This window comes from Oenanthe melanoleuca, chromosome 5 (assembly GCF_029582105.1).
Source record: "Oenanthe melanoleuca isolate GR-GAL-2019-014 chromosome 5, OMel1.0, whole genome shotgun sequence".
NCBI lineage: Eukaryota > Metazoa > Chordata > Aves > Passeriformes > Muscicapidae > Oenanthe > Oenanthe melanoleuca.
This window is the reverse complement of record NC_079339.1, coordinates 4,807,991-4,833,564: the sequence shown is the minus strand read 5'-3', so window position 1 is coordinate 4,833,564 and position 25,574 is coordinate 4,807,991. Positions and strand designations below refer to the sequence as shown.

The window sequence follows — 25,574 nt, the reverse complement described above, 5'->3', positions numbered from 1 at the left end:
TCCTGTTCTGTTGGTTATGCTGTGTTACAAAAGGTTTATGTGCTGTGTAAGTCTCTACTGCAAATACTGTCAGCTCTTGGGGGTTTTGGACATGTCCATATGGGCATCACAGCCATACATCCAAATTTAAAACCCTAGACTGGGTTGAATATCTTCTAGATGCCTTTTACAGGACCAATTTTTAATTTCTGGTACTACAGTTAAATGTTGTTAAGCATTTAATGAGATACCCTGATCAAAGCATTTTTCAATGTGGTATTTACCATGTTGGCTATAAAATAAATCAATAAAATACAGAATGTACTGCTTTATGATACCTCACTATTTATTTGACTGTTCTGCATGGACAAACAAAGGGGAGAAATGGGTAAAATTACCAACTGAACTCAAGGATAGGCAAGGTCTACTGGCACTTGGAGAAAAAATTTATATGAATTTAGGCAGAAAATTCAGATGGCTCCAGTTTCAGAGAAATTACTTCTGATATACCTCATTAGATTGTTTTAATTACAACATTAAACTATTTTATTAGAATGTATTTTCAGCAAGACTTAAATTGTTTTGGTTGTTTGCCCTTCACTATTCCTATAAAGAAAAGCCAGTTTCAAGACAATATAAAATGGTGTCTTTACTAACATATTTTTTAAAAAATAATCTGAATGTATTCATGTTCCCTGGCATATTTCTAATAAACACATGAAGAACAGAAAGACTCCATGCTATAGGACTAGAAAAATGTGTAGCATGTATTTACATAAAATATGAAAATCTTCAGTTTAAAACACCAGCTCATTTTCTTACAGTTTTTAAAATTTACTTTTAAAACACAAAAAAACCACACTACTATTTCTTTTCCTTTCCTTTTATTGTAAAGTGGACTACCATCATATGTTTCTGACTTTCAATTAAATAAGCAGTTTTTTACAGCAAAAAAGTGTGATTTCTTTGTGAATGGTTGCCTCTTAAGACTGTTTGTGTTTTTTCCCACCTGTGTAATTTCAGATGCTGCACAACAAACATGTGATGGTTCGTGTTGGAGGAGGCTGGGAGACTTTTGCAGGTTATTTACTGAAGCATGATCCGTGCCGAATGCTTCAGATCTCCCGAGTAGATGGGAAAACTTCTCCAATCCAGAGCAAGTCTCCAAACCTCAGGGACATGAATCCAGACAATTATCTGGTTGTTTCTGCCCATTACAAAACCAAGAAAGAGATTAAGTGAAATAAGCTGCTCATATAAGTGGGACTTCATGTATGTAGGTCCAAATTATTCTCCCAAGTGTAGTGAATTTAGCTGATGCTTTAAAAGGACTTTGGAAAACTTAACATCGACTGGAAATGACACCCCATTTTCAAGATCATTGAATTTAGAACTATTTATTTCTAGTACTGTATCTTTTATAGCAAATTACCCTTGATAGGCTAATTACTACAATCAGATAATAAATAGACATATCTTTTTAGCCAAATTATTACTCTTCAATATGTGAATGTATACTTAGAGCTACATAAAGGAGTTCATCCTCTTAATGGAAGAAAATAAAGAATGAAATATATTTGTACGAAAACCTTATTACTTTGAATCCCTGACTGTTAGGCTAGTTGAAATATATATATGTAGGGAAAATGGGTATTTGGGGAGATTATTTGGAAATGTCTCTTGAAATGAATTAAAATTGTCTATTTGTATGTTTTGCAATCTTTTCTTAATTAGTAGAATATAATGGCTTATTGCATGCCTAACAACTTCTCAAAGCCATTTTTTAAAGGAAAAAAAGCCCAAGAAACCCCTTCACACTGTTTTACTATTTAAAGCTGAACACAATGCTGAATGCTTGATCTGTATGTAGACCCTTTCTGTTTTTCATGAAGTTGTCCAATATAGAAGCATGGGGAAGTGGAAAAATTGCCCCTTCCTCTGTCATACAGTTGAGCTGAGTGGTCATACCAGTGAGGTGATGTTCTGCAGCCCATAAGGGGAGCAGTATCATGTGCACAGCCCTCAGACCCAAGGAGAAGCTTCAGAAGATGCAAGTCCCTCTGGAGTCACAAAACATGGCACTGTTCTTGGATATGAGCATTTCCTTCCTCTTCTTTTTAATGTTGTTGTCATGTTAAATATGAAATACTCATTACCCTGTAAATAGTGTGATTTACATTCTCATAAATCATTCACACATCTCTAATATAGCTAAAGGTGTCAGTGGGCTTAGTTCATTATTTTGGCTACTTTTTTGTTTATATTTGGTAATTTATGTGCCTTGCAACATCCTAGAAAAATCTTTTATAAGATTTTTTCACTGACTGTATAAATTTAAAACTGAAATAAATTTTTTAAAATATTCCTACATTTTGAAACTCCTATTATTTGTAATCTCTAATCTCCACTTTGCTGCTACTGACTGGATGCCTACAATACACAACACTGCTTGCTGCCCTAATAAGGAGTTGCACAAAGAAAGGGGCAAACAAATAACACACAAATACCCAAATTTTATTGAAAATTAATTTTTCTTTGCAGGGAAAAAATTCAAAAACATCCTTGAAATATTTTTAGTACTGACTCGTATTTTTCTCTATTTTCTGATATTAAATTATTAAAAATGGTCTTATGATCTGCTCCTGCGGTCTTTAAAATTAACAGCAAAATGTCTGTGGGCTAGAAAGGATTAAGACAGTCTTTCATGTTCCATGCTGTATTAAAATCAGCACGTTGTATCTCATTTCTGTGGAGAAGGTCTACCTCACCATCTAAAACTACCTGCTGAATACAAGCACTTCACAATTGCTTGGTGCAGCAGACAAAGTATCAGGACATAATTCCAAAGCTGCAGCCTTTTATTCTCCTCCTGAAACACTTTCTAGGGAGATTAAACACATATTCAAGCAATAAATCTTTTGAAAAGCCATAGGAAGTCTCAGTTGTCATAGAAGTTGTCATAGAAGTTGTCATATGTCCTCCATAAGGAAGCAGAAAACAGACCAAAACATCATTTTATAAAAAATGCAGCACAGTTGAAAAAAAAAATCATGATCTTAATATAAGCACTGAGAGATCTGTTTTCAAATTAAAAGGGAAAAAAAAGCACTAGTGAAAATGTGAGATGTTTATTTAGAAATAATGTCTAGTTATTTACACATAATTAGTTGAATTTCACAGAATCATTGAGGTTGAAAAGGCTTCCAAGATCTTCAAGTTCAACCTTTATTTCCACCATCCAAGACTAAGTTTGTGTTGTTATTAGGTTGGTTTTTTAGATATTTGAAGGTGTTTACATATAAACAAATCAGACCAGATAATTACAAAAAAGGTATTCATAAGATTATTTTAATAGTAAACTTCAATAGTCACAGTAAATCCAAATCAAGATTTTTAAACTAAACATGAACCCCTTTATGTGCTTGGAGTTTACCAATCAAAAGTCTTTTTTGTTTCAGAGTCTTTAAAAAAATTACATTAAATCACTTCCTGACTTAAAATTTCAACTTTGCCAGTTCTAGAATGGGAGACTATAGGATTTTATTTTAAAGTATTGCCACTACCACAGGTGGGACTTACTGCTTTTGACTGCATTGGTGTGACTGTGAATAACAGAGGAGGAAATGAAAGCATCAATAAAGTAAACCAAAAAATGCAGTAAGCTGGTTAGTCTGGAAGAAGGGGTTGGAGGTAAGTGTCATGATAAATAACATTTTCATATAGTGTATTAGGTCCTGTAGAAATGTAGGAATGAAAAATTTGTTAGGAACCTATGGCTAAATTATAAAGCTAAAGTTGAGCAGCAGAATTTTGCTCAGAAGCATACAGCCCTTGTTGCAGTGATAGGGGCAGAACAGATTTAGGTCATTTTCCATGATGCAGTGATTTTAGCTATTTTGCTGTGTAATTGGCTGAATGTAAATATTGAGGAGGCTGAAGTGCTAAAACATTTAAGTGAAAGGAGCTGCAACAAAGCCTTTTCTCAAAGTCCTCATAGAACAAACCCCATGGGAGCTGCCTGTGAATAAACTGTGTTTAATCTCAAAATGGATAAATTCTGTAAAATTATTTACAAAATCCATTATTATTGTATAATGTCAAATATGACCCATTGTGCTGGAAGCCATTCAAAATTAGTTTGGAAATGTAACTGTGATATCTGTTATTGCTCATTATAGGAAGTGCATTCTGTCACCATGTTATTAATACACTACCTGGACATGTTTCTCCAAGCAGGATTATTTATATCGCTGATAGAGGATAGGGTTTTTTCACATCTTTATTATAGGGATAATTGCTCCTTCCCTTGCTGTACCACTTTTTTTATCAAAAATCTATGGCAGCTAGTTAAAGGACTTTTGGTGGGGATGAGTGAAATAAGAAGGCAATATGTGTGGGAAGGTACAGCAAGTTTCTTGTTACTGGACTCAATCCTAATTCATTACACATGTTCACTTCAGATCTGGAAGGCAAGCTGTTTGCCATGCCAGAGAGTTACAGAAGCATCTCCTAGAGATGCTGACGAGGGTTTGGTTCTTTTTGGGCTTACACGTACTGTCTCATTGGCAGCAGCCTGAGAGTACCTGACAAGAAGGTACAGTGCTGCTTCTTTGCTCTGCCTCCTACTTTCTTAGCCTGTGGCATGTTGACTAAGGTAAGGTGGAACAGACAGGTGGGATCACACAAATGCTGATGAGGCTGGACAGGCTTTCCCAGACTCTGGAAAAAACTGCAGGTAGTGCTTGTCCCTGATGAGCTGTGTCTCAAGTATTTAGTCTTGTCACTATGCCAAATCCACGTGCTGAAGTAATCTGTGTTCCTCAGGGCCCACTGTGATGCTGCCCATCCTTGTACAGACACAGTTTCTGTGTCTTCCCAAATTTCAGGACATCTGCTACACTCTGTCTCTAGCACAATCTATGTTTTTTAATTATATGGAAACCAACCCTGGCAAATGTTTTCACTTTGTTACTGCAAAAAAGATGATGCTACCACAGTCATGGAGAGTCAGCTTTTCAGTCCAGTCTACCAGCACAGGGCTTTGGCCTGCCAGTTCTTGAAGTGAAAGATTATGCTTTGAGAAGATGAAGCAAAAAAAAAAAAAAAAAAAAGGAGTTGTACTGATGTAAACAAAATATCAGCTGTCTAGATATATCTACATGTAAAGGTGCATTTTAACAGCCTCTGAGGTGAAGTAAATTTAGGATTGGGGAAAATGAGGACAAAAGTCCTATTGCAGTTCATGTTAACTTAGTGCTGCACTAAGCAGTAAGAAAGACAGGGAAAACGTCTGTAAGAAGAGAGCAGCTCTAAGTTACATGGCTCTCAGCCTTACTGTTTAATGGTACATGTCGGATAGCTATGAGTTGCATACTACTGATCTTCAGTAGTTTCTGCTTTCACTCTCAACTGAAACAAAACTTAAACCAACAGTATTATTTACCCAAATAATTCCCAGTCAGTTGAGCCTGGCCATTTAGACAATTGGATGTGTATTGTATAGGAACATCTTTTAAAACAGCTTTGCAGGTGATTCATGATCTAGAACTACACACTCCCACATCCTGATGTGGTTCCTTAGCTGTAGAATAAATCCAACATTCAAAACTAGGTCTCTTAAGAAGCACAGGCAGCTCTGGCTTTTACATAAAGGATGGAGACAGAGAAGAGTGTGATTGGTTTCTCTATATTCTTTTAATGGCTTTAAATGAAAGTGTTCATAGCACTAAGGCAAGCAGAGGCTTGGATGACAAAAGACATGGTTATTTTCTCCCCTTGCAGTTTTGGGGAAGCAGTATGACAGAGAATGAAGAGAAAAATATTTAAAGCTTTAAATAGCCCAAGTGACCAATTACGTGTAAGTGCTGCTTAAGTGTTTTGTAGGACACCTACTGTAATGTTAGACTGGAATTCTCATTTCAAATTAATGTCTGAGATACTTTTTTATAACTCAATGCATTTTCACTAGACTTTAAAAAAATTATTCTGACCAGTTAATACACTGTAGAGAGCAACTGCCAACAATCAAAGGAAACTGAAGGCAGTCTTCAGCCAAGCACACAGCTTTTTTCAGCCCAAACATTATGTTAATGTTGAAAGTTCTCCCTTCTCAACTCAATTCTGAAGGCTAAGCCAGGAAACGGTGTCAAGACTGCACTCCCAGGAAAACACTGGGCAGTACAGAGACATGAAGACAAAATACATAGTTCAAGGGGTGAAAAAAAAAAGCCTCTATAGTCTTGACTAAGTCAGAAATGGGTCAATTGCAGTACTGAGCCCATGCATAATGTGCCTAATGCTCTCTGGGAAAAGAAAATGTTTCTGCACTGTAAGTAGTCCACCTAAATAGATAACACAGAAACTTCGGGAAATGAACTAGCAAAGAGATGATATAGTAACAGTTTTCCTGTTTGTTTTTCAAAATCCTGAGAAGGGAAGCATTGCCCTCTTGTGGTAATAAATGAAAACAACTAATAAGTGGATTTTTAATTTCATGTTTAACTTTCAGTACTCATTATACTTAAGAGACTCAAAAGAAATTCACATGAGAAAATGAGAACAATTATTACACACATAATAAAACAGCATTCTTGATCTAAGAACACAGGATTTATAAAGGTTTCTATTTTTTCTTATAACTAGTCACAAAATTATTCCACTTGTAAAGACCCACCATGACTCTACTTTTCTTTTTTTGAAAAAGGCACTAAATTCCTAAGCAGTCCAACAGTCATTAGGAAACAGAAATATATATATATATATGTATATATATATGTATATATATATATATATATATATATATATATATATATACGAAAAACTTTCTACATGAGGTCTTGAGAAAAGTTTAATTTAGAGCTTGAAATAAGCATTAAAAACAACACATGGGCACCTGAGCTTGCTCAGGACAGTCTTACACAGACAGACAGACATCAATTAACCAGACACTATACACATCTTGACTGACTACACATAAGGAGGCCACTTCCAGCTCACAGGAAGTCTTGACAGGGAAGTAATAAAACATGCATGGAAAACAAACATAATTGGCAAAACCATAGTGTTCAGATTTAGTTCTTAAGTTTCTTTGTGAGTGTTTCCACATCCATTGTCCCACAATGGCAAAGTACTGCTGAGTTTTCAGATGTAAACAGCAAAAGCCACATGATGAGTAAATGCCACTTGGCTGCAGAAACTGACAAGTTATTGGCAGTAAATATCAATCATCTTCTCTTCAGAAGTCATGTGTTATCCAACCTGCCACTAAAGAAACAAAACACACCACAGGTTTGTATGAAGATAAGGAAAAGAAAGGAAAAATCCCAAATCAAACAAACACCATAAGGCTGTCAAACTACAATAAATTCTCTATTCTCCTTTAAATTCTAAATTCACCTTTTATCCTAGCAAGTGATGGACATGCAGTGTATCAGTGGCAACATATACAAACTCCTGCCTCCTGAGTCTCATACAGTAATGAGGGCAAAAGATGAAGGTTTACGAAGTCTGAGTTTCAATGATCAGATATGTCTATTGTTTTGGAAAGATTGTAATTCTTCATTAACTCTGTGCCTGGCCTTCTGAGGCAAAATTCACATTAGAATAGCAATAGTAGTAAACTTCACCCATATTTATGCCAACAATGTTTCTTTTGTAATGAGAGATACATACATAAACCCAAAACCATCACCCTACTTAGTTCAAATGTCTTCTACAAGCTCTGAAGGAAGAGAGACAATCTCAGCTGGCAACAAAAAGGGATGCTGAGTACAGGATAACAGTGAAGAGGTCTCTAGTGCTGAGAGACCTGTAAAACTGATGCATCATAGATGTACAAAAATGGGAAGAAGAGCGGGGGAAAAAACAGCTCTCTGCCATCCCTGCTGTCTTTCTGTCCTAGTGATAAATTCTCATTAAGAACACTGCATGGTAATGACACATGCTTCCGTTTCTATTCCATTTCCCTTCCTCTTAGTTTTTCCTCAAGTTATTCAATCTTCTACATGACAAAACAGAATTTCACAGGGAATATATGGACAGTTGAATCATATTCTTTCTTTTTAAACTTACTCTCAGTCCTCCTTCTCCTCCAGGACGTGAAGCTGCCATTCTTCTGTCTATTTCTTCCTGTTTCTTTTTCTTCTGCTCTACAGAGTAAACATTCTTAATACCTCGAGACGAAGCCTGGGAGAAAACACATTTGAGTAAGCCCAAGTTAGCTATTCTTCTGGAGAGAAACCAAACTGCAAGTGTTGACAACACTATTTTATGAACTGTTGTTTGCATTAAAAGACTGAAGCACTTAGTAATGCTATGGTTATATAAAGGTAGTCTTTTCAGGATATTTCCTCATTCTGTGAAGTCTTAATCCCATAGGTAAGTAAGGGTGTTTTTGCTTCACTTTGTTACTACATCCAGGTGAAGTTAATCCTCAGATGCAGAACCAGTTCCCTTCCCAAAAGTCCACAGATTTTTCGTCTGTAGTTTTTTCAATGTCGGGGCCTAGTTTTACCCTCAGCAACAGGGGAGAAAAAGAGCTGTCTTAGGAGCGCTAGAATAGGCTGTGAAGAAGTTCAGCTTTTAAACTGTGATCTGTGAGAAAAATATCCTGCATGATAGCCTACCCGTCAAAATGTTACAGGGTGTGTGAGTAGCAGGAGTACCAAATGAAAAATCTGTCATGAACTGCCTGCTTCACATCCTTGAGGAAACTGTTTAATGATGATCTAGACTAGATGGCAGGAGTATCAGATTTACAGACAATTAACACCATGAAAAAGAAATGGAAAAAAAAAAAAAGGAAAATGTTTTAAAAACTGATTCTTATATAAGTTTAGGCTTATAATAACTGAGCAGAAGTTATACTGAAGATGCTAAAACCTACCAATGCAAAACAGCAATGTTCTCACCTGAATTTCAAGGTCCTGAAAATAAGCTCAATTCTCAGTGGGTTTTAAGACAAATCCTATCACCAAATACCAACGTACTTTGACCATATGTTCTCTGCCTCCTAAGAAATGGGTCATGCAAATGAGTCAGGTGCCCAAACTGTCTGCAGCACTCCAAAAGGAAGAACAGCTCACATGACATCAGAAGGGATAATAAGCAGCTAACAAGCGTGTACAGGAAAACACTAAGTAGAAAAGGAAGGACATCTGATCTACTCTCCTGTCCCCTCACAAGGGCAAAACTAAATATGGCTGCTTGCAAGACATCTCCATTACCCAACATTCAGAGGCTAAAATGACCTCAAAGATAGTCCTGAAAAATCCTGGTAGATGCTTCATCTCTTTGTCTTCCAAGAAAACAGAAAGTAACAGAGTGATACTTCCATTTTTCTTTGTCACCATAATGGGTCCCACAAAGCTTCAAGGACATCCACAACGCTACTTGCTTCATTTATCCTTCCTCTCAAGAAAGGTTTTTAGCCAGTTAAGAGCTAGCTGTTTCCTACAGTTATGCTTAAAATCTCCTTGTGACTGAGACACATTTGTGATTGAAAATAACATGTGGATTGCTTTTAGTACATAGAATGACACAAAATCAAAGGTTTTAAGGAGTCCAATGCATCACTCAGCTGTTGCTCCGATTATTCACCAAACTCCCTTCAAACCAGGTCAACATGGTCCCCATGCTTAACAATTCCTAAGTCAATATGTAACGTCACAAACATTTACACAAATAACAATTCTTTCTCCTCACAGTTCAGCTGTGGTTTCTAAGACACACCATTAAAATCTAAAGAGTAAATAAAGAGCATATCCTGTGAGCCTTTTTTAGAGGTAGGTAAGCAAAAAAAAAAAAACAAACAAAAAAACCCACAGGCTGGCTGTTCTGCTACTTTTGTATCCTACCTCTTCTAACTTTAAAGATATTGAAGCAGTTACAGCTTGTCAACCTTAAAAAGACAAAAGACTAAGTTAATAGTACATCTCTGCTGGAATCTGAGTTGATAAACATGTTCAAACTGCTGCCTTGTTGATAAACAGAACCTGCAAGTGCATACAACCCGCATTTTTAAGAAAAGTGCACTACCACTTGAAATTGCCACTCAACAATTGTTTGACCACTCTGGTTTGAATACTTCTCCATCTTTTGTTTTCAAGTCTTAGAACAAGGAAAAATAGTGTTGAACTTGCTCTTCCAGTTCTCAGGTTGTTTTATAAACTACTGTAAAATATCTCCCATCCAAACAAGCTCAGTTACTTTGTAATGTTCTTAGAGCACCTACCTAGCTGTGAAATTCTTAATATATATAAAAAAGGTATAAATATACAACATGAATAATATTAGGAAAGTACTTAACAACAATTCCCATAATCCAAACATGATATCCAGTGTTACCAGAAAAGCCACAGCCATTCTCCCCATAAACCAGTTATCTAAAAATTATTTCAATAAATGACATTTTATAAGGCGTTACCTCCATCTGCCTCTTTTCAGCGGCTTCTGCTAGTTGTCTTCTTTTTATTTCCTAGATATAATGTTAGAGAGAGTGAAATTCTACTTCAATATAGTCTTTGCATTCCTTTTAAAGTTTTAATTTTTAAGTACAACTCAAATCTGTGATATTAACTCCCACAAAATGTCAACTTCAAGTCAATTAGCATCATCTTCCCCTGCATTGCCAGCCTGCAAGAACGAAGTGTTTTTAGTGACTAATATACCAGCAGAGCAGCTGCTGACCTATATGCAGTCAAACCCCACAAGAAATCAGCTGTTCTGCACCTTCAGTCAAAAAAATCCAGACTGGGGTGAAATGACACACAGTGTACGAAACGTCCTTTCGGCGTCTGGAAAGGGGAATGCTTCTCTCCCAGGCGAAGCTCCTTTCCTTTTCCCGTATAAAATCCTCAGATGAGGGGTACAAAATATAGAGATGAGCTCTTACTCACCTAAGAAAAATGTCGTGCAGCGGAGGGTAATTAGAAGCGAGCATCACTATGCAATGGAGAAAAAAGCTCAGCTTTTCTTATTTCTTGTAAAAATGGGGGTAATGTAAAAATTCTGGCCACAATTACGCACCAACACGTTTCACACGCAACTCCCGGTCTCCATACAATCATAGAAGCGCCCACGCCTGACCCGTAGGGCAGAGCAGCAGGAGGCTCTGGGGCCAGGCCCCAAGCTGCGGGGTGCCCCGGGTGGCCTCGGCCCAACATTTCTCCCCACCCCGGGCTGGGGACCGAAGGACGGGCTTCCTTTCCCCGGCACAGCCACTGCCTCCCGGGGCACGGTAACAGCTCCGCGGCCTGGCCTCCATGTTGAGGAAAGGTCACCGCCCCCTGCGCTCACCCTCTCCGCAGCGACGCCAGGCGTCACCGATATACAACGGTGAAATGGAGGGGGGAAACACCCCCAGGGCCGGGGGCCGCAGCGGTCCCACACTCACCGGGTCGGGTGTCTCCACCACGTCCTTGACAGCGCCCCCCATGCACGGCAAACACTGCCCCATGGCGAGACCCACCGCCCACCAGCGCCGCGGAGGAAGCGACGGCGACCCCGCCCCCGGCCCCGCGCAGCGCCGGCAGTGCCCGCCCTGGCCTGGGGCCGCCGGGGGCGGGCCGGGCCGCAGCGGAGGCTGGAGCCAGCCTCTGGCGGTGAATTAAATGGAAGGTGTTCTGTGACGGCAGGGGTAGAATAATGCGATCGGTTTCCCGGCCAATGCCGGGTTCAGGGCCCGCTGGCGGCGCGCTCCGCCGGCAGCCAACATTTCCGATCCCGTGCCCCGCCCGGCGCTGCCGGAGCTCAGCCGGCACAGATCTAGCTCGGTTCGGGTGCTTAAAGCTATCTCTTTCTGGCTCTCCGGCTATTTCTTCCATTTTTTCTTAAAAGAAAAGAAAGGAACCTTCTCTTCCAGTTATTTATAGTAGACTCCAGCATTACCGTATTCAACAACATTTTCTGAATTTGAATGTTGGTGCATACATCAATCCGTAAGGATTATGTGAGGAGTATAAAATGTATTTTTCATAAACGATCATGCAACATCTGCCAGACTTCTTGTCTTCCTCGGTAATTCTGAGCAAGGTATATCTTTTTTGCATCCGTGTTCTTGTCCTAGCATTTATTTCATAACCTTGTGATGTCATACATTATTGTGAAGTAAGAATTTAAGTTTTCGTGTTTGTTCCCTACATCTGTAATGTCACTGGGGTAGAATCAGAGAGTGGGTTGGGTTTGAAGGAATCTTAGTGACTACCTTGCTCCAAACTCTCTACCATGGTTAGGGACACCTTCCACTAGACCAGGTTGCTCCAAGACGATCCAGCCTGGGCTGGGGCACCCACAGCTTCTCTGGGCAGCCTCTGCCACTGCCTCATTACTGTCACAGTAAAGAAGTTCCTCTTAATACCTAATCTAAATCTACCCTCTTCTACGCCAGGCTTAAAATTGCACGTTCTTGACTATATTGCTCTCTTGTATGTATGTACTGAAAAGGGCTTTAAGGTCCCTCTGGGGTCTTCTCTAGGTTGAACAAGTTCAAACTCTCTCAACCTGTCTCTGTACTAGACGTGCTCCAGCCCTATGAGGGAGTTCATGGCCCCCTGTGGACCCTCCAACAGGTCCCTGTCCTCCTTACGTTGGGGCCCCAGAGTTGTACACAGTGCTCCTGATGGGGTCTCACACGGGCATGTAAAGGGACAGTCACCTCCCTCCACCTGCTTGTCACACTGCTTTTCATGCAGCCCAGGATGTGGTTGGCTTTCTAGGCTGCAGGTGCACATTGCTGGGTCGTGTTGAGCTTCTCACACCCATGGCCTTCTCCTGAGGACTCCTCTCAATCCATTCTTTGCCCAGCTTGAATTTGTGTTTGGGGTTGCCCTGACCCATATGCAGCACCTTGCATCTGGCCTTGAACTTCATGGAGTTCATACAGACCACTTCTCAAGCCCGTTAGGTCATCAGAGGGGGTGACTGAGTTGCTGAACTAAGTACTTAACACAAGCCTCAGCATGGTCCTGGGCTTTCTGAACTGGCCATCAAAAATCTTACTGTCATAATCAGAGACTGATGAGGTGCATTGGAAGGTGGAAAAAAGGAGGCTTACCTGCTGCCCTTACTGGAGAGTTTGAGATTGTATGCAGGAGAGCTGGGTTGTGCTCCTGGGAGCTGTGGTGGAGTTAATGCAACTTTCCTGCTGCATGGTGCAGTCTGTTAGGAATTAATTTTCTGCTTTGTAATGAAAGCTTTTTTTTTTTTTTTTTTTTTTTTTTTAGTATCAAGGTGCTATTGTTTTGTGGATTAACTGTTCAGTATATGTCAAGCTTTAGATTAGAATTGAAGAGTTCTCCATTGCTTGCAGTTTCCCATTGGATCCATCAGATGATAATCCCTGAAGGTAACTAAAATAGATTTTGATGAAAATCTGTTAGGATTTAGAGGAAGATTGAAGTGTGCTTAGGCAGAACTCTTTGTGGAGAAAGAGAGCACAGCTTTCTGAAGGAAGTATTACCTGGTATAAAATACATAACAGAAAAGATGAGTTGCTTTTTTAATGTGCTTATATAGCTGTCGTGACTTGATACTGGCCCAACACCAGGCATCCACCAGAGTCGTGTGCTCACCCTCCCCTGCTACTGCTGGGCAGCAGAGAGAGGAAAATAAATAACGAAGGGATAATGAATCAGATAACGACTGGGAGAAATATTTCAAGGGAAAAACAGGCTCAATTTAAAGTTCTGTAGTCAATTTGTTATTAAAAGAATCAGAGGAGGGTAATGAGAAGTAAAAGAAGCCCTTAAAACACCTTCTACCCCTCCCCAATCCCTCTCTCCTTCCCTCCTTCCTACCGACAGGTGCAGGGAGACAGGGCATAGGAGTTTTGGCAGTTCATCACTAAGGTTTTCTTCTACTGCTCTGAGAGAGGAGTTCTTTCCCTGTGAGGTCCCTCCCACTTGATATAGTTCTCCATTAACTTCTCCTGTGTGGCTCCTCTCATGAGCAGCAGTCCTACTGCACCTGCTGCAACGTTAATTCTACCCACAGGCACACAGTCCTCCCAAAACTCCTGTAATGTGGGTTTCTTTTCTATGGGGTGCAGTCCTCCAAGTACAAGCTGCTTCAGTCTGGAAATATTTTTCTCTCCACTAGTGTGTCAATCTATTCTGGAAAACACAAGTTGGGAAGCTACCACACAGCAGATAATAGCATTGCACTCTAGGCATTGAGAAGCCAAGACAGATAATATCCAGTCAAGCTATGTGTCACGGTGTGACTTGGGTTTGCCAATTTTAATATATTTAGTTTCCTTTAGAGATAGGATTTAGGAGCAGAGACAAGGCAGGCTTAAAACCTAAAAGGGTGTAAGAAGAAATTTATTAATAACACAAAAAGAATTCAGAATAAGATTTCTAGATTATTCCCTCCTCCCCCTCCCTTCATTCCACATTTCTTAACAACAACACAGAGAAACACTTCAGTCAGTTATCTACTTAAATAATCATTTCAGTTCACTCTAGAAAGTGGTTTGGTTTAGGCTTAGGGGCTGTCTCACTTTCACAATCAATATCCGCCCAGGAAATATTGCAGATTATGACTCTTTTCTCATCCCCACAGTCCTTCCAGAGCTGCGCTATGGGTTATGTTACACACTTGGAGTACCACTTTTAAAGGCAGGCTGCTGAAAGACAAAATTCTCTTTATCTCTTTTTCTATTAAATGTCTCTGTCCATATTTCCAGTCCCAAAACAGAAAGCCCCATTTCCTCAAAGCAAAAAGGTTTTCTTTTCAAGCACTTAAACCTCCCCAAGTGTATTTCACAGTTTAAAGGAATTTTAGTGTAGTCACAGTCCCCTTATAGCCCCACAAAAAAGGTTTTCAGCTACTCATCAGTTTAATCTTTTCAGTCTCTTCCCATCAGGAACTTTATCTTCATTCCACTGACATCTGTAGACTCCATGCTTTATTTCTTCTCATTCAGGGGAGCTCAGGAGATCAAGAATTTTATCCAGGCATTAAAAGGGTTAAAGTTGCATCCAGGACATGAAGAAGCTGGGCCAGGCCATTGCTGGAAAAACTCTGAGCCACGTGGATCATCTGGGGCCCCTCTTCTCAGAATGGGAGTCAGGGGGGAAGGGGGAGCCTTTGGTTGCTCCCCCATCTCCCTGCTCGGCCATGCCATGTGGAGAGGGAAGCTGAGCCGGGCTGGGCTGGGCCGGGAGCCGCATGGAGCTGGTGCTGGGACCAGTGCCGAGGCCGAGCCCAGAGCCAGGCTGGGGGACCGGGGCCCCGGCCAGAGGCCACCGCACCTCCAGGGAGACCAGAAGCCGAAAGAGGACGGTCCATCCCCCACCAATGTGATTTATGAAAACAAAACAATTCTCTCATTGTCCATCTGGAATGCCAGCCACCAAATCAGCCCTTCGACTGCTCCCAGAGAGGAGAGAGCCCCTCCGTTCCCCCAGGCGGCTCTGCCCCCCACCCTTCCACATGCAACCAGTACACTATGGCAAGAAGAAAAGGATTATGGCAGTTGGGACTGGGCTATTCAAATAGAGACTACGCAATGGTCTGTGATTGGCTGGAAGCTTTCTAGAACATTCCATCATAGCCTATATAAGTGTGTGCTCAACTGCACTTTTTCAGTTTTCTAAAGGAGCTACATAGACCTGTGAAGGTTGGACTTCTAGGGGGCAAGGATTTTATTTCTTAGAGGTAGCTGTGAGCAGGCATTTTGGTTTATGTTTTGTCTTGCACCCTTGTGTGGCCTTTTTATTTCTGCTTGTATTAAAGCTCAGTTTCTAGCCCTTTATTCATTCCTGTCCCTTTATTACTTACCACCTGGCTGACACCATCCTGGGGTCAGGGCAGGCCAGACCTTGACACACCAGATTTCCCATTGGATCACATCATCCTCCAGGCATCCACCCTCTCTGGTGTGGGCACCTCCCTCACAAGCTGCAGGTGGATCTCTGCATCCCCTTGTGTAGGAGTCAGCCTGGCCTGTGTTCCAGGTCAGGCAACCATTAGCAAAGAAGACTGTACCCCAACCCTAGGCCTTAGCAGGCATCTGTTAGAGTTGTGGCAATCCCAGAAGGTGTTGTATTAAGGAGATATGGGATTACCCATGTTAATGCCTCATAAATATTCCTGACCCTCATTTTCCAGTCATCATCGCCACTCCCAGCCCCTAGAGTATTCTTTCTTCGTTGTATCCCCATTGGCCCTCACTTGACGCAGTGTCCCATCCAGCCTAATCCATTGGACCCTACCTTCCCTTACTCCCCCTCTGCACCACTTTCCCCTATACCCATTGGATCCTAACCTTGACTCCACTCCTTTTCCTGTCCCACATTTATACCCCAGATCTCCCTCCATCTTTGTCTTCCACCATCGACCCCTACTCTGGATAGTGTTTGGCTTTTTGGGCCTCATCCCACATTTGTTTTCACTATTACTAAAGTATTTTATGTTGCAAGTCGTGGTTGTTGCAATGCTCTTCTTTTATTTTGCCACAATAGCCCTAATATCAGTGGAACCCTAAAAAGTATTGTTGGGAACTGCCCTCACCCCCAACACCCAGGGATCCCCACGGGCTGGTGGGTGGATCTCTGCATCCCGCATGGATCCCATGGGCTGTGGGTGGATCTCTGCATCCCCTATGGAACCCCACGGGCTGTGCATGAATCTCTGCATCCTCCATGGATCCCCATGGGCTGCAGGGGAACAGCTGCTTCACCATGGTCATCACCATGGCCTGCAGAGGAATCTTAGCTGTGGCACCTGGAGCACCTCCTTGCCCTCCTTCTCAACTGACCTTGGTGTTGCCTGATTGTTTTCTCTCACATTCTCACCTCCTCCTCCTCCTCTTCTCTAACTGGAGAAAAAAACTGTGTGACTTTGTTTTGATTTTTTTCTTAAGTATGTCATCACAGAAGTGTTACCAACCTCTCTAATTGTCCCAGCCTTGGCCAGCAGCATGTCCAGCCTCAGAGCCATCAGGGATTGGCTCTGCTGGACATGGTGGAAGCTTCCAGCAGCTTCTCACAGGAGCCACCTCTGTGGCCCCCCTGCTACCAAAAAATAGGCCACGCAAAACCAATACAGTAATGTAGTCATAAAGTTGTTTATTGTGAAACAATAAAAGAAAGATTGGTAACAGCTGAGAAAATTGGTAAGCATTTTCTGTGTAAGAGGGCCTAGATGTTGAGGGGTTTCAAGGCTGATGATTTTCTTGCTGAAGCTTTTCAGTGAAGTCACTTGTATTGAGGCCCTTTAATAGCTTTTTGGGATTTCACAGTAGCTCAATAGTAATAGATGGGGTAGGGGGGTGTTGGCTTGTTTAAGTGCTTTGTGGGCATTTTTGTCTTCTCCTCCCACCCTGCCAAATAACATTGTAGTGATATAACACATTAGTTGTGTAATTAAGTTTAAAAAACCCATACTTAACATTGTCATTGATAGTAGTAGTTTTACTTTTAAATGGGGCTGCTAGACTGATTGGTTTGAATTTTTTATTCACCTGATTAATTATATTTAGTGAGTTTTAGTTATCTGATTTAATAAAAAATATGTATTGAAAATGTCTGACTTTTCTGCAGGGTTCTGGGAGCGCATTAGAAGATAGGATAATTTGTTATCGGTTAATTTGTAACAGTTTAGTTATGCTGACATTTGTGCGAGACTAGTACTAAGTTGTGCCATAGTCTGACTTTTATAAATGTTGATTAGTCTTTACCTGTTATCTTCTTGTTTTCCAGCAGGTGGTACTATTGATACAAAATTATCCTGTATTTCCCAAATCGATAACCACACCTTCAGTTTACTGTTTTGGTTTGATATTACAGGCAGTTGTATTATTTCTATTGCATGTAAATCTGGCTGATAGTTTATAAAGTTATCATGCCTATTTCATTATTTAAAAAGTAAAACGCATTTGTGATTAAATTATAGTTGGATTTTAACTTGAGACTGTTCAGTTACTTATCATAACTTGTGGTTATTTGAATTTTAAACTTTAGGAATCGTTATTTAAGAGAAGACAAGTGTCTATAAGAGTGTGCATGACTCAATTATAACTGTGGTTTGGGAATCTGAAGTTCTTGCTTTTGCTATAGACAGTTCTTAAAACAATAAAGATATAGACTCCTTAGCAGGAAAACCAAAGGACTAGCTTAGTGTCAGGCCATCTGCTGGTAAAGTAACTGCATCTGTGGATGCTTATATACATCTTTGTGACCCTGATGTTACTCATAGTCATTAGCCACCAGTTTAAATGTCAGTAAGAGGCAACTGAAACTCATCAATGCTGTTACTGGCTCCATGAAAGCAGGTGCAGCCCTGATGGATACTGATGTGTGCCTGGTGTCTGTCTGCTTGGGTTAGCAAGGCTCTAGAGCTGACACTCTCCACAACAATTCCACTCAGTCAGTCACACTTGGCTGTTCCTTCTCTGGCTGTATGGTTACATGCTGCCATCCTTGCAGAGTGGTAAATTAAAGTGGACAATCAATTCCTGTCTGTAAGAGTTCTTGTATCTGTGTAAATGCCACTTGTGATACAGGAGAGTATACTTCCAGAGTCCTGTTGGTTACAGACCAGCAGGTTAGGCTGGAAGGGAGCGTTTCCACCTCTGTCCTGGCCTCTTAAGAACAATTTAGGTACTTGTATTGGTTTTGCGTGGCCTGATTTTTTGGTAGCATTGGGGCCACAGAGGTGGCTCCTGTGAGAAGCTGCTGGAAGCTTCCACCATGCCCAGCAGAGCCAATCCTTGATGGCTCTGAGGCTGGACATGCTGCTAGCCAAGGCTGGGACACTGAGAGAGGCTTGTAACATCTGTGAGACATACTTAAGAAAAAAATCAAAACAAAGTCACACAGATTTTCTTCTAGGGAGAGGAGAGGAGAGGAGAGGAGAGGAGAGGAGAGGAGAGGAGAGGAGAGGAGAGGAGAGGAGAGGAGAGGAGAGGAGAGGAGAGGAGAGGAGAGGAGAGGAGAGGAGAGGAGAGGAGAGGAGAGGAGAGGAGAGGAGAGGAGAGGAGAGGAGAGGAGAGGAGAGGAGAGGAGAGGAGAGGAGAGGAGAGGAGAGGAGAGGAGAGGAGAGGAGAGGAGAGGAGAGGAGAGGAGAGGAGAGGAGAGGAGAGGAGAGGAGAGGAGAGGAGAGGAGAGGAGAGGAGAGGAGAGGAGAGGAGAGGAGAGGAGAGGAGAGGAGAGGAGAGGAGAGGAGAACGTGAGAGAAAACAATCTGGCAACACCAAGGTCAGTGGAGAAGGAGGGGCAAGAGGTGCTCCAGGTGACAGAGTGGAGATTCCTCTGCAGGCCATGGTGATGACCATGGTGAAGCAGCTGTGTCTCTGCAGTCCATGGGGATCCATGGAGGATGCAGAGATCCACCCACAGTCCGTGGGGAATCCATGGAGGATGGAGAGATTCATCCGCAGCCCATGGGTATCCATAGGGGATGCAGAGATCCACCCACAGCCCGTGGGGATCCATGGGTGATGCAGAGATCCACGTGCAGTACATGGGGGAGGTGCCCATGCCACAGCGGGTGGATGCCTGGAGGGGGCTGCGATCCAGTGGGAGACCCAGTGGAGAGAGAGGGCCCTGCTTCCAGACTGAAGCAGCCTGTCTTTGGAGGATTGCGCCCCATAGAACAGAAACCCACATTACAGGAGTTTTGGGAGGACTGTGTGCCTGTGGGTAGAATTAACGTTGCAGCAGACGAAGTAGGGCTGCTGCTCATGAGAGAGGAGCCACACAGAAGAAGTTAATGGAGAGCTATATCAAGTGGGAGGGACCTCACAGGGAAAGAACTCCTCTCTCAGAGCAGTAGAAGAAAATCTTAGTGATGAACTGCCAAAACTCCTCTACCCTGTCTCCCTGCACCTGTCAGTGGGAAGGAGGGAGGGGCTGGGGTGGGAGAAGGTGTTTTAAGGGCTTCTTTTACTTCTCATTACCCTCCTCTGATTCTTTTAATAACGAATTGACTACAGAACTTTAAATTGAGCCTGTTTTTCCCTTGAAATATTTCTCCCAGTCATTTTCTCACTCATGAGATAATTTTTTTCCCCTGCTATCTGCTGCCTAGCTGTTGCAGGAGAGAATGAGCGAGTGACTCTGGTGGGTGTCTGGTATTGGGCCAGTGTCTAACCATGACAGTACTCTATAAAATATGCATAATTGAGCCAACAAATTCTGCTGCTTTTCAGGCATGCTGAATAGTTTGAAGTTTGTAAATGTTGTAACCACACCACTTAATTCAGTGGCTTGTCTTTATTTTCTTCTGTCTTCATTCACAGTCAGGATTAAAAACACAAAGGAGACTAATTTTCTGGTATTTAGGCTTGGTTGTTTATTAAATCTTCTCTAAAGTAGAGAGAGTTCTGCTACACTTCTAGCTACCATCTAAAAGCGAGCAAAATGGAGGTGAATCCAGTTAGTTACAAGGTCTTTTAAAGCTAAACAGTCCAATAAATTACTAATGTCTATATTATTTATACTTTTGACCCAATAACCATACTCTTGTGACCTGCCGTGCAGCACCAACTATCCAACCAGAAACCACTACCTGAAATCATGAAGAAAAAGGAAGAAGATAGAAAAAGACAACATCCAAAATCCTACATCTTGTCCCATACCTATTACTATATTCTAAAACCTTCCAATTTAAAACCCTTCACCATGTGAAATCACATACTTCTATTCCAACTACACACCCATGACTCTAACTCCATCACCCAAATTTGGAAGCCTTCTCCAAGGCCTCTAGTTAAAAGCAGTGCTCTCATGGAGGTCAGTGTCAGATCGCACAGAAAGCTCAAAACTCCCAGATTTCTGGGTTCGAACAGAAGTTGGCAATGGTACTCATTTTAGAACTTCAGCTACTTTGTTCTGGCTCTTTTGTTCTTGAAGGGATCAAGAGCTGCCATTTGTGTAAAGTCTTTCATCCAAAGCACGATTACTGGAGTCTCAGGCCTTTAGTATGACTGTAAGAAATCAAAAAACAATGTGACTGATTATTTTTATTCATAGCGTTTTATGTATATATGAGGAGGTTGATTCCCACCACGAAGATCATGGAATCTTAAAACGTAATTTTTATGTTCAGTACCTTATAGTACTTCCACAGGCATTCATGATAGAAAAAAGTTAAGGACCTTTTCTTACTGCTTCCATGTTAGGGTCTTTAATATTATAATGAATAGATTGTGGGCCAAGAGAAAAGAGATTGTTGCAGAGGATAAGCACAATTTAGTGACGTAGTATTTTGTGTTGTCCTAGAAGAACTTTCAAGAGTTCCTTTTGACAAGAACCTTTGTTTTGTACCTGTCTGGAAACATGTGACAAAGATTTCCAGGTAGTAGCTGGTTTTGGACATTTTGTAAAACTATCTCTTAAATCCCTAACTTTAAACAGAAGATACTATATATATATCCATAGCAGAATTTTAGCAGTGAAATAATAATGAACTTCAATTTTTCCCTTTACTTAGATGAGATTCAACCCAAAATGTAGGGAGGGACATGGGATCTATAAGGAGCAGTTAGATTAATATATACAATTAATAATTCATGGCAGATTTAATGTACTTATTCTCAATATCTTTGGAAGTTTTTGAGATTTTGTTTAAAAGATGGTTTTTAAAAATTTATTTATTACTCAAACTTTCCAACCAGAGGTGAGCAAATATGATGTAGTGCTTAATTCTAGGTCACAGATGCAGATACTCACTGTTCACTTAATGAATTTCCTCTAATTTCTGTTTACATTTTGGCATAGAGATTACTGTAAATGTCAAACTGCAGTCCAAGCTCTATGAGGTCTCTGAGAGTACAGTTTTTGTTGAGATCCATGAAAACTGAGCTTTTTAAAAGCTATTAACTTGCTTCACAAGCTTTCAGCTAATCTTCATAGTTTTCCTTCATCAGCAATGAATCCCTTTTTATTTGTTTCACATCTTTCTTCATAGATTGTCACAACTGCTCCACGGAAACAAGACAGCTTTACAAGGTTAAGAATGTTGCTAGTTGGTGACTACAAATTTGCATACTAAATACAAGCCTTTTGTCTATACCTTTTCCTTATATGCAAAAAAGCACATGTATGAAGCACTGAAATGTCTGGAAAAATTCAGTGTAAAACTCAGTAGCATCATATCCTTGAATAAAATCTGTAAAAGCATATAATGATAAACTCTGAATCCTTGTGAAGCTCCCTCCTCTAACTAAATCAAAGAATGTTTATAGGTACTGTGCTGAGCATATTTGTAAGATGCTTTTGTCAGACCAGAATATCTGTTAGACAGTAGTTAGGGACTGCAAAAAGAACATCTGTTTACAGTTACCATATCTAAGCATAAATCTGCTTCATTAAATACCTTCTGTTTGAGTACAAGGGCAGTTAAAACCTAGAGGAAGATTTCACTGCTTTTCAAGGTCAGTTTGCACTCTGCTTGCCTTTGTGCTGCTACACAGTCTGAAAAATCACTGTGCACTAGACTCCTTCCTCCCTCAAGCATGTTGGTAGAGGTGGACTTGGAGATACTTGGTTTAAAATGAATACTAAGACAAGTAAAATTTTTCTCACAACTGGATGAGAATGGGAGAGATTCTTGGCCTTTGAGGATTCTGCTTGATTTCTGCAGGCACCTGATATTCTCTAGCCCTGCCTGGGGCACCACTTTCATATCTTGGATATGGAAAGGAATTGAGCTCTTGCACATCTTGCTTCTGCATATCAAATAACCCTCACCAGTTTGACACAGGTGTTTACAGTCTGTTCCATGCTACGAAATCTGGATTCCAAGAGACTAGTACAGCTATAAAGCACCCTATTAAAAATATATATTCTTGCTGAAATTTTGTCCTGCTCAAGATTGGCATGCTACTGCTGCTCCAACACTCTCAGGTTCTTTTTCTACTGGTTGGCTGCTCACTAATATGAGTCACTCTGAAGAGCTGCATCTTTAGACTTGAGAAAGGCTTCGGCCCTTGCCAAACAGAGTGGCATAGAAAAAGTGGGCTGTGAGAGCAGGGATATCTTACAGTCTCCTACAAGGCTCTTGTATTTTCCTACATAAGTGTACTGTTTGTGTCTGTTTGCACTGCTGGGTTTTTTATAAAAAATTCGTTCATTTTCTAGTCTGGGAACACTTAGATTCACTCACATGTTTCTAATCAGTGTTGCAGGGATGGGGGGGAACCCAAAAAGGGAAGGACACAGACATGCATTTCTTTTTCTTTCATTCTGGAAATATGACTTGAAAGTTAAACCTTTATCTTAAGACAAGAGTAATACATGCTTTCTCTACCAAAAGAAAGCATCACAAATTGATGTCTACAGTCAACATGTGCTGGAATGTCTGACAGCATACTTGACTAAAATCTATAGTCTGCCACCATGGGTGCATGTTCTGACATGCGTAAGAAATGTATGGTAACTTGTGATTCCATGAACATACCAATACTTCTTTCCCTCAATTGTGTCCTTGAAACAAGAACATACCTAAACTTTGCCTAGACACATGGACTATGTCTAGTGATAAATACATGAGTAATGATTTTAGGATTTCATTTACAGTGAAATGCCACATCATAGTCAAATCAATAGAGAATAGAAATTGGAAAACTAAAGGTAAAAATCAATTATATAACGTGATAATGAAGTTGAAGGTAGTTCTAACAATTAAATTGCTAGAGTTATATGGAAAAACAAGAACATTTGACCCACTGTTAGAACAAATACAATTCTGGTATGTCAGTTATCAGTAAGTGAATTATATAGTATCTCTATTTTTCGATTTTAAATAGCGTAATTTGAAGAAAATTTTAATAAAATTATATAAAACTTCTACTCTTCTACTTTCCTTGTGACTGACTATATTTAGTGAAGGCTCTAGGAATAATTAAACAGAAATCATCACACAGACTGTGTAAGTTTCATTCCATTAACCATAGTGAAAATCCGGAAATAAGTGCAGATGTGGTTAACTTCCAGAATTTTGCTGATGTATTGTATTGCCAATAAATCTTGCTGCAGTAAATTATCTTTATTCACTGGCATTTCTAAAAATCGTTACCTTATTTTTCAGGGCACATCAGTGTCTGAGAATGTTAATGTTTTAATGCCATACTAGAAGAGAATAGCAATGAGAAGATTTCATGTTGCCAGGCTTTTATTGTCCTCTGATATCCATTCAGAGTGAATCAAATGTATTCTCGTTCATTACTATGGGAATACAACCAGAGAGCAGGACTGCGAGCACTGCTCAGCTTGTCACAACCGACGTGGATGTGTTAGCCATAGTAGGCCGCAAGCCTTGGCAAGAGTAAGCGGGATTTTGAAGAGGGAATATAAAAGATAAGAAAGTGCTTGGTATGGGGTGCTTACCCTGCAGTTTTATGGGGATTTTCATAATATATACTAGGTACCTGGTTAGTTTAAACGAGGCATAAATTGAGCAATGTTATTTAGTTATATAACTTAGTAATGCTAATATGATCGGTGCACTATTTTTAGCAATAGGTAAAAAAGTATATAAACTTTGCTTTGTGGATCAATAAACGGCTTCGTGGCATATCATGAAGACCCCGTCTCTTCATTACCACCACCGTCACATTACCAGCATTAAAACAACTCAGCAGACAATGAGCCTTTCCAGGGAAACACTGGACTTGTGCAGTGCTTAAGATGGCAGCCAGCCCTTGGCACCTCCTGGCCAGCATTGAGAGCACTTGGGAGATTTCATGACTGGTTGTGGAGAGAAAGCTGTGTAGGTGGAAAAAGTGGAAGAGTAAGTGGCAAGCATAATTGCCTCATGTTGACTCCTTAAAAAAAGCTAAAAATTCCTGCACACACTGAGATCTCCCACAGGTTTCAGTAGGTCTGTTGGTATGATATGTATCCCTTCTGTGAGGTTAGTCCTCCACTGCCCTGGGCACCAACTTTGTTGGGTTATCTTCTCAAATGAGCAAAGCAGCAGATAGTTGTTAAAAGTTGTTTATTGCAGAAGCACATCAGTCTTAAAAGGCACAGTCACAGACATTAAAGGCCATGATAAGTTTTGGTATAAAGTCCCAGATGGAAGCAGAAGTTGCTCCCGAAGGTCCCAGTGGGACCGTTGTTGCTGGGCAACTCTTGTTTTCTTTTCAGGTGTTGATGATGGCGGCAAGCCAAGCAAAGCAAAAGCAAAATCATAAAAGCAATGGTAAAAAGCAGTGGCAAAAGTACCAGCTCTCACCAAGGCATGTTCTTATATAGAATTTTCTCAACAAGCTGAGACACAAACTTGGACCACTACTCCTTAACTTATTGGAATTTTGTTTCTAAACATGCTAGGTTACATATAAACCACACGTATGGTTTATCTTGTTTTATTTGAAAAATGTAAGCAATATTCTTACTATAGCTCTATTATATCAAAACTATGCTCCTGGAGCCTTCACTGAAAACACTAGTATGTTAAACTTAAACTTTTATTTTATGTGTGAGTGGCTTAATATGCTTTAATCCATCCAAAAGTTTTAATTCAATTTTCACACTTTGATTTTTCTTTGAAGAATTCAAAGAGACTCTTGACTCACAGACTTCAACACCTTCCATAGGATTTGCATATTAATGATTTCCAAATGAGGTTGTGTGAAAAAAACACAC

The 25,574-nt window shown here is 40.5% G+C and overlaps 2 protein-coding genes across 4 annotated transcripts in view; one reads left to right on the top strand and one right to left on the bottom strand.

The window, feature by feature from the left end:
* GAS2 (growth arrest specific 2) overlaps positions 1-6,754 on the top strand; it is a 106,915-nt gene extending 100,161 nt beyond the window's left edge. For 2 of the 3 annotated variants that reach the window (XM_056491996.1, XM_056491994.1), the window contains exon 9: positions 1,003-1,688. In XM_056491996.1, the coding sequence (XP_056347971.1) occupies positions 1,003-1,221 (219 nt within the window). In that variant the 3' untranslated portion in view covers positions 1,222-1,688. Of the gene's footprint in view, positions 1-1,002 lie in introns of all 3 variants that reach the window. The other variant, XM_056491997.1, reaches the window with a different exon arrangement.
* On the bottom strand, positions 6,454-11,518 carry SVIP (small VCP interacting protein). The gene is made up of 4 exons (XM_056491998.1): positions 11,372-11,518; positions 10,403-10,453; positions 8,050-8,163; positions 6,454-7,242 (listed from the first exon to the last, which is right to left on the bottom strand). The coding sequence occupies exons 1-4, from the start codon at positions 11,432-11,434 to the stop codon at positions 7,228-7,230; spliced, it is 243 nt and encodes an 80-aa protein (XP_056347973.1). The 5' UTR covers positions 11,435-11,518; the 3' UTR covers positions 6,454-7,227.
* Between the last annotated feature and the right edge of the window lie 14,056 nt (positions 11,519-25,574).

Excerpts from the sequence above, each read along its gene's own strand:
- SVIP (XM_056491998.1), bottom strand. The coding sequence starts at position 11,434 with ATGGGGCAGTGTTTGCCGTGCATGGGGGGCGCTGTCAAGGACGTGGTG. Across the intron at positions 10,454-11,371 it reads TGGTGGAGACACCCGACCCG|GAAATAAAAAGAAGACAACT; the intron begins GTGAGTGTGGGA and ends CATTATATCTAG. Across the intron at positions 8,164-10,402 it reads CTGAAAAGAGGCAGATGGAG|GCTTCGTCTCGAGGTATTAA; the intron begins GTAACGCCTTAT and ends GTTTTCTCCCAG.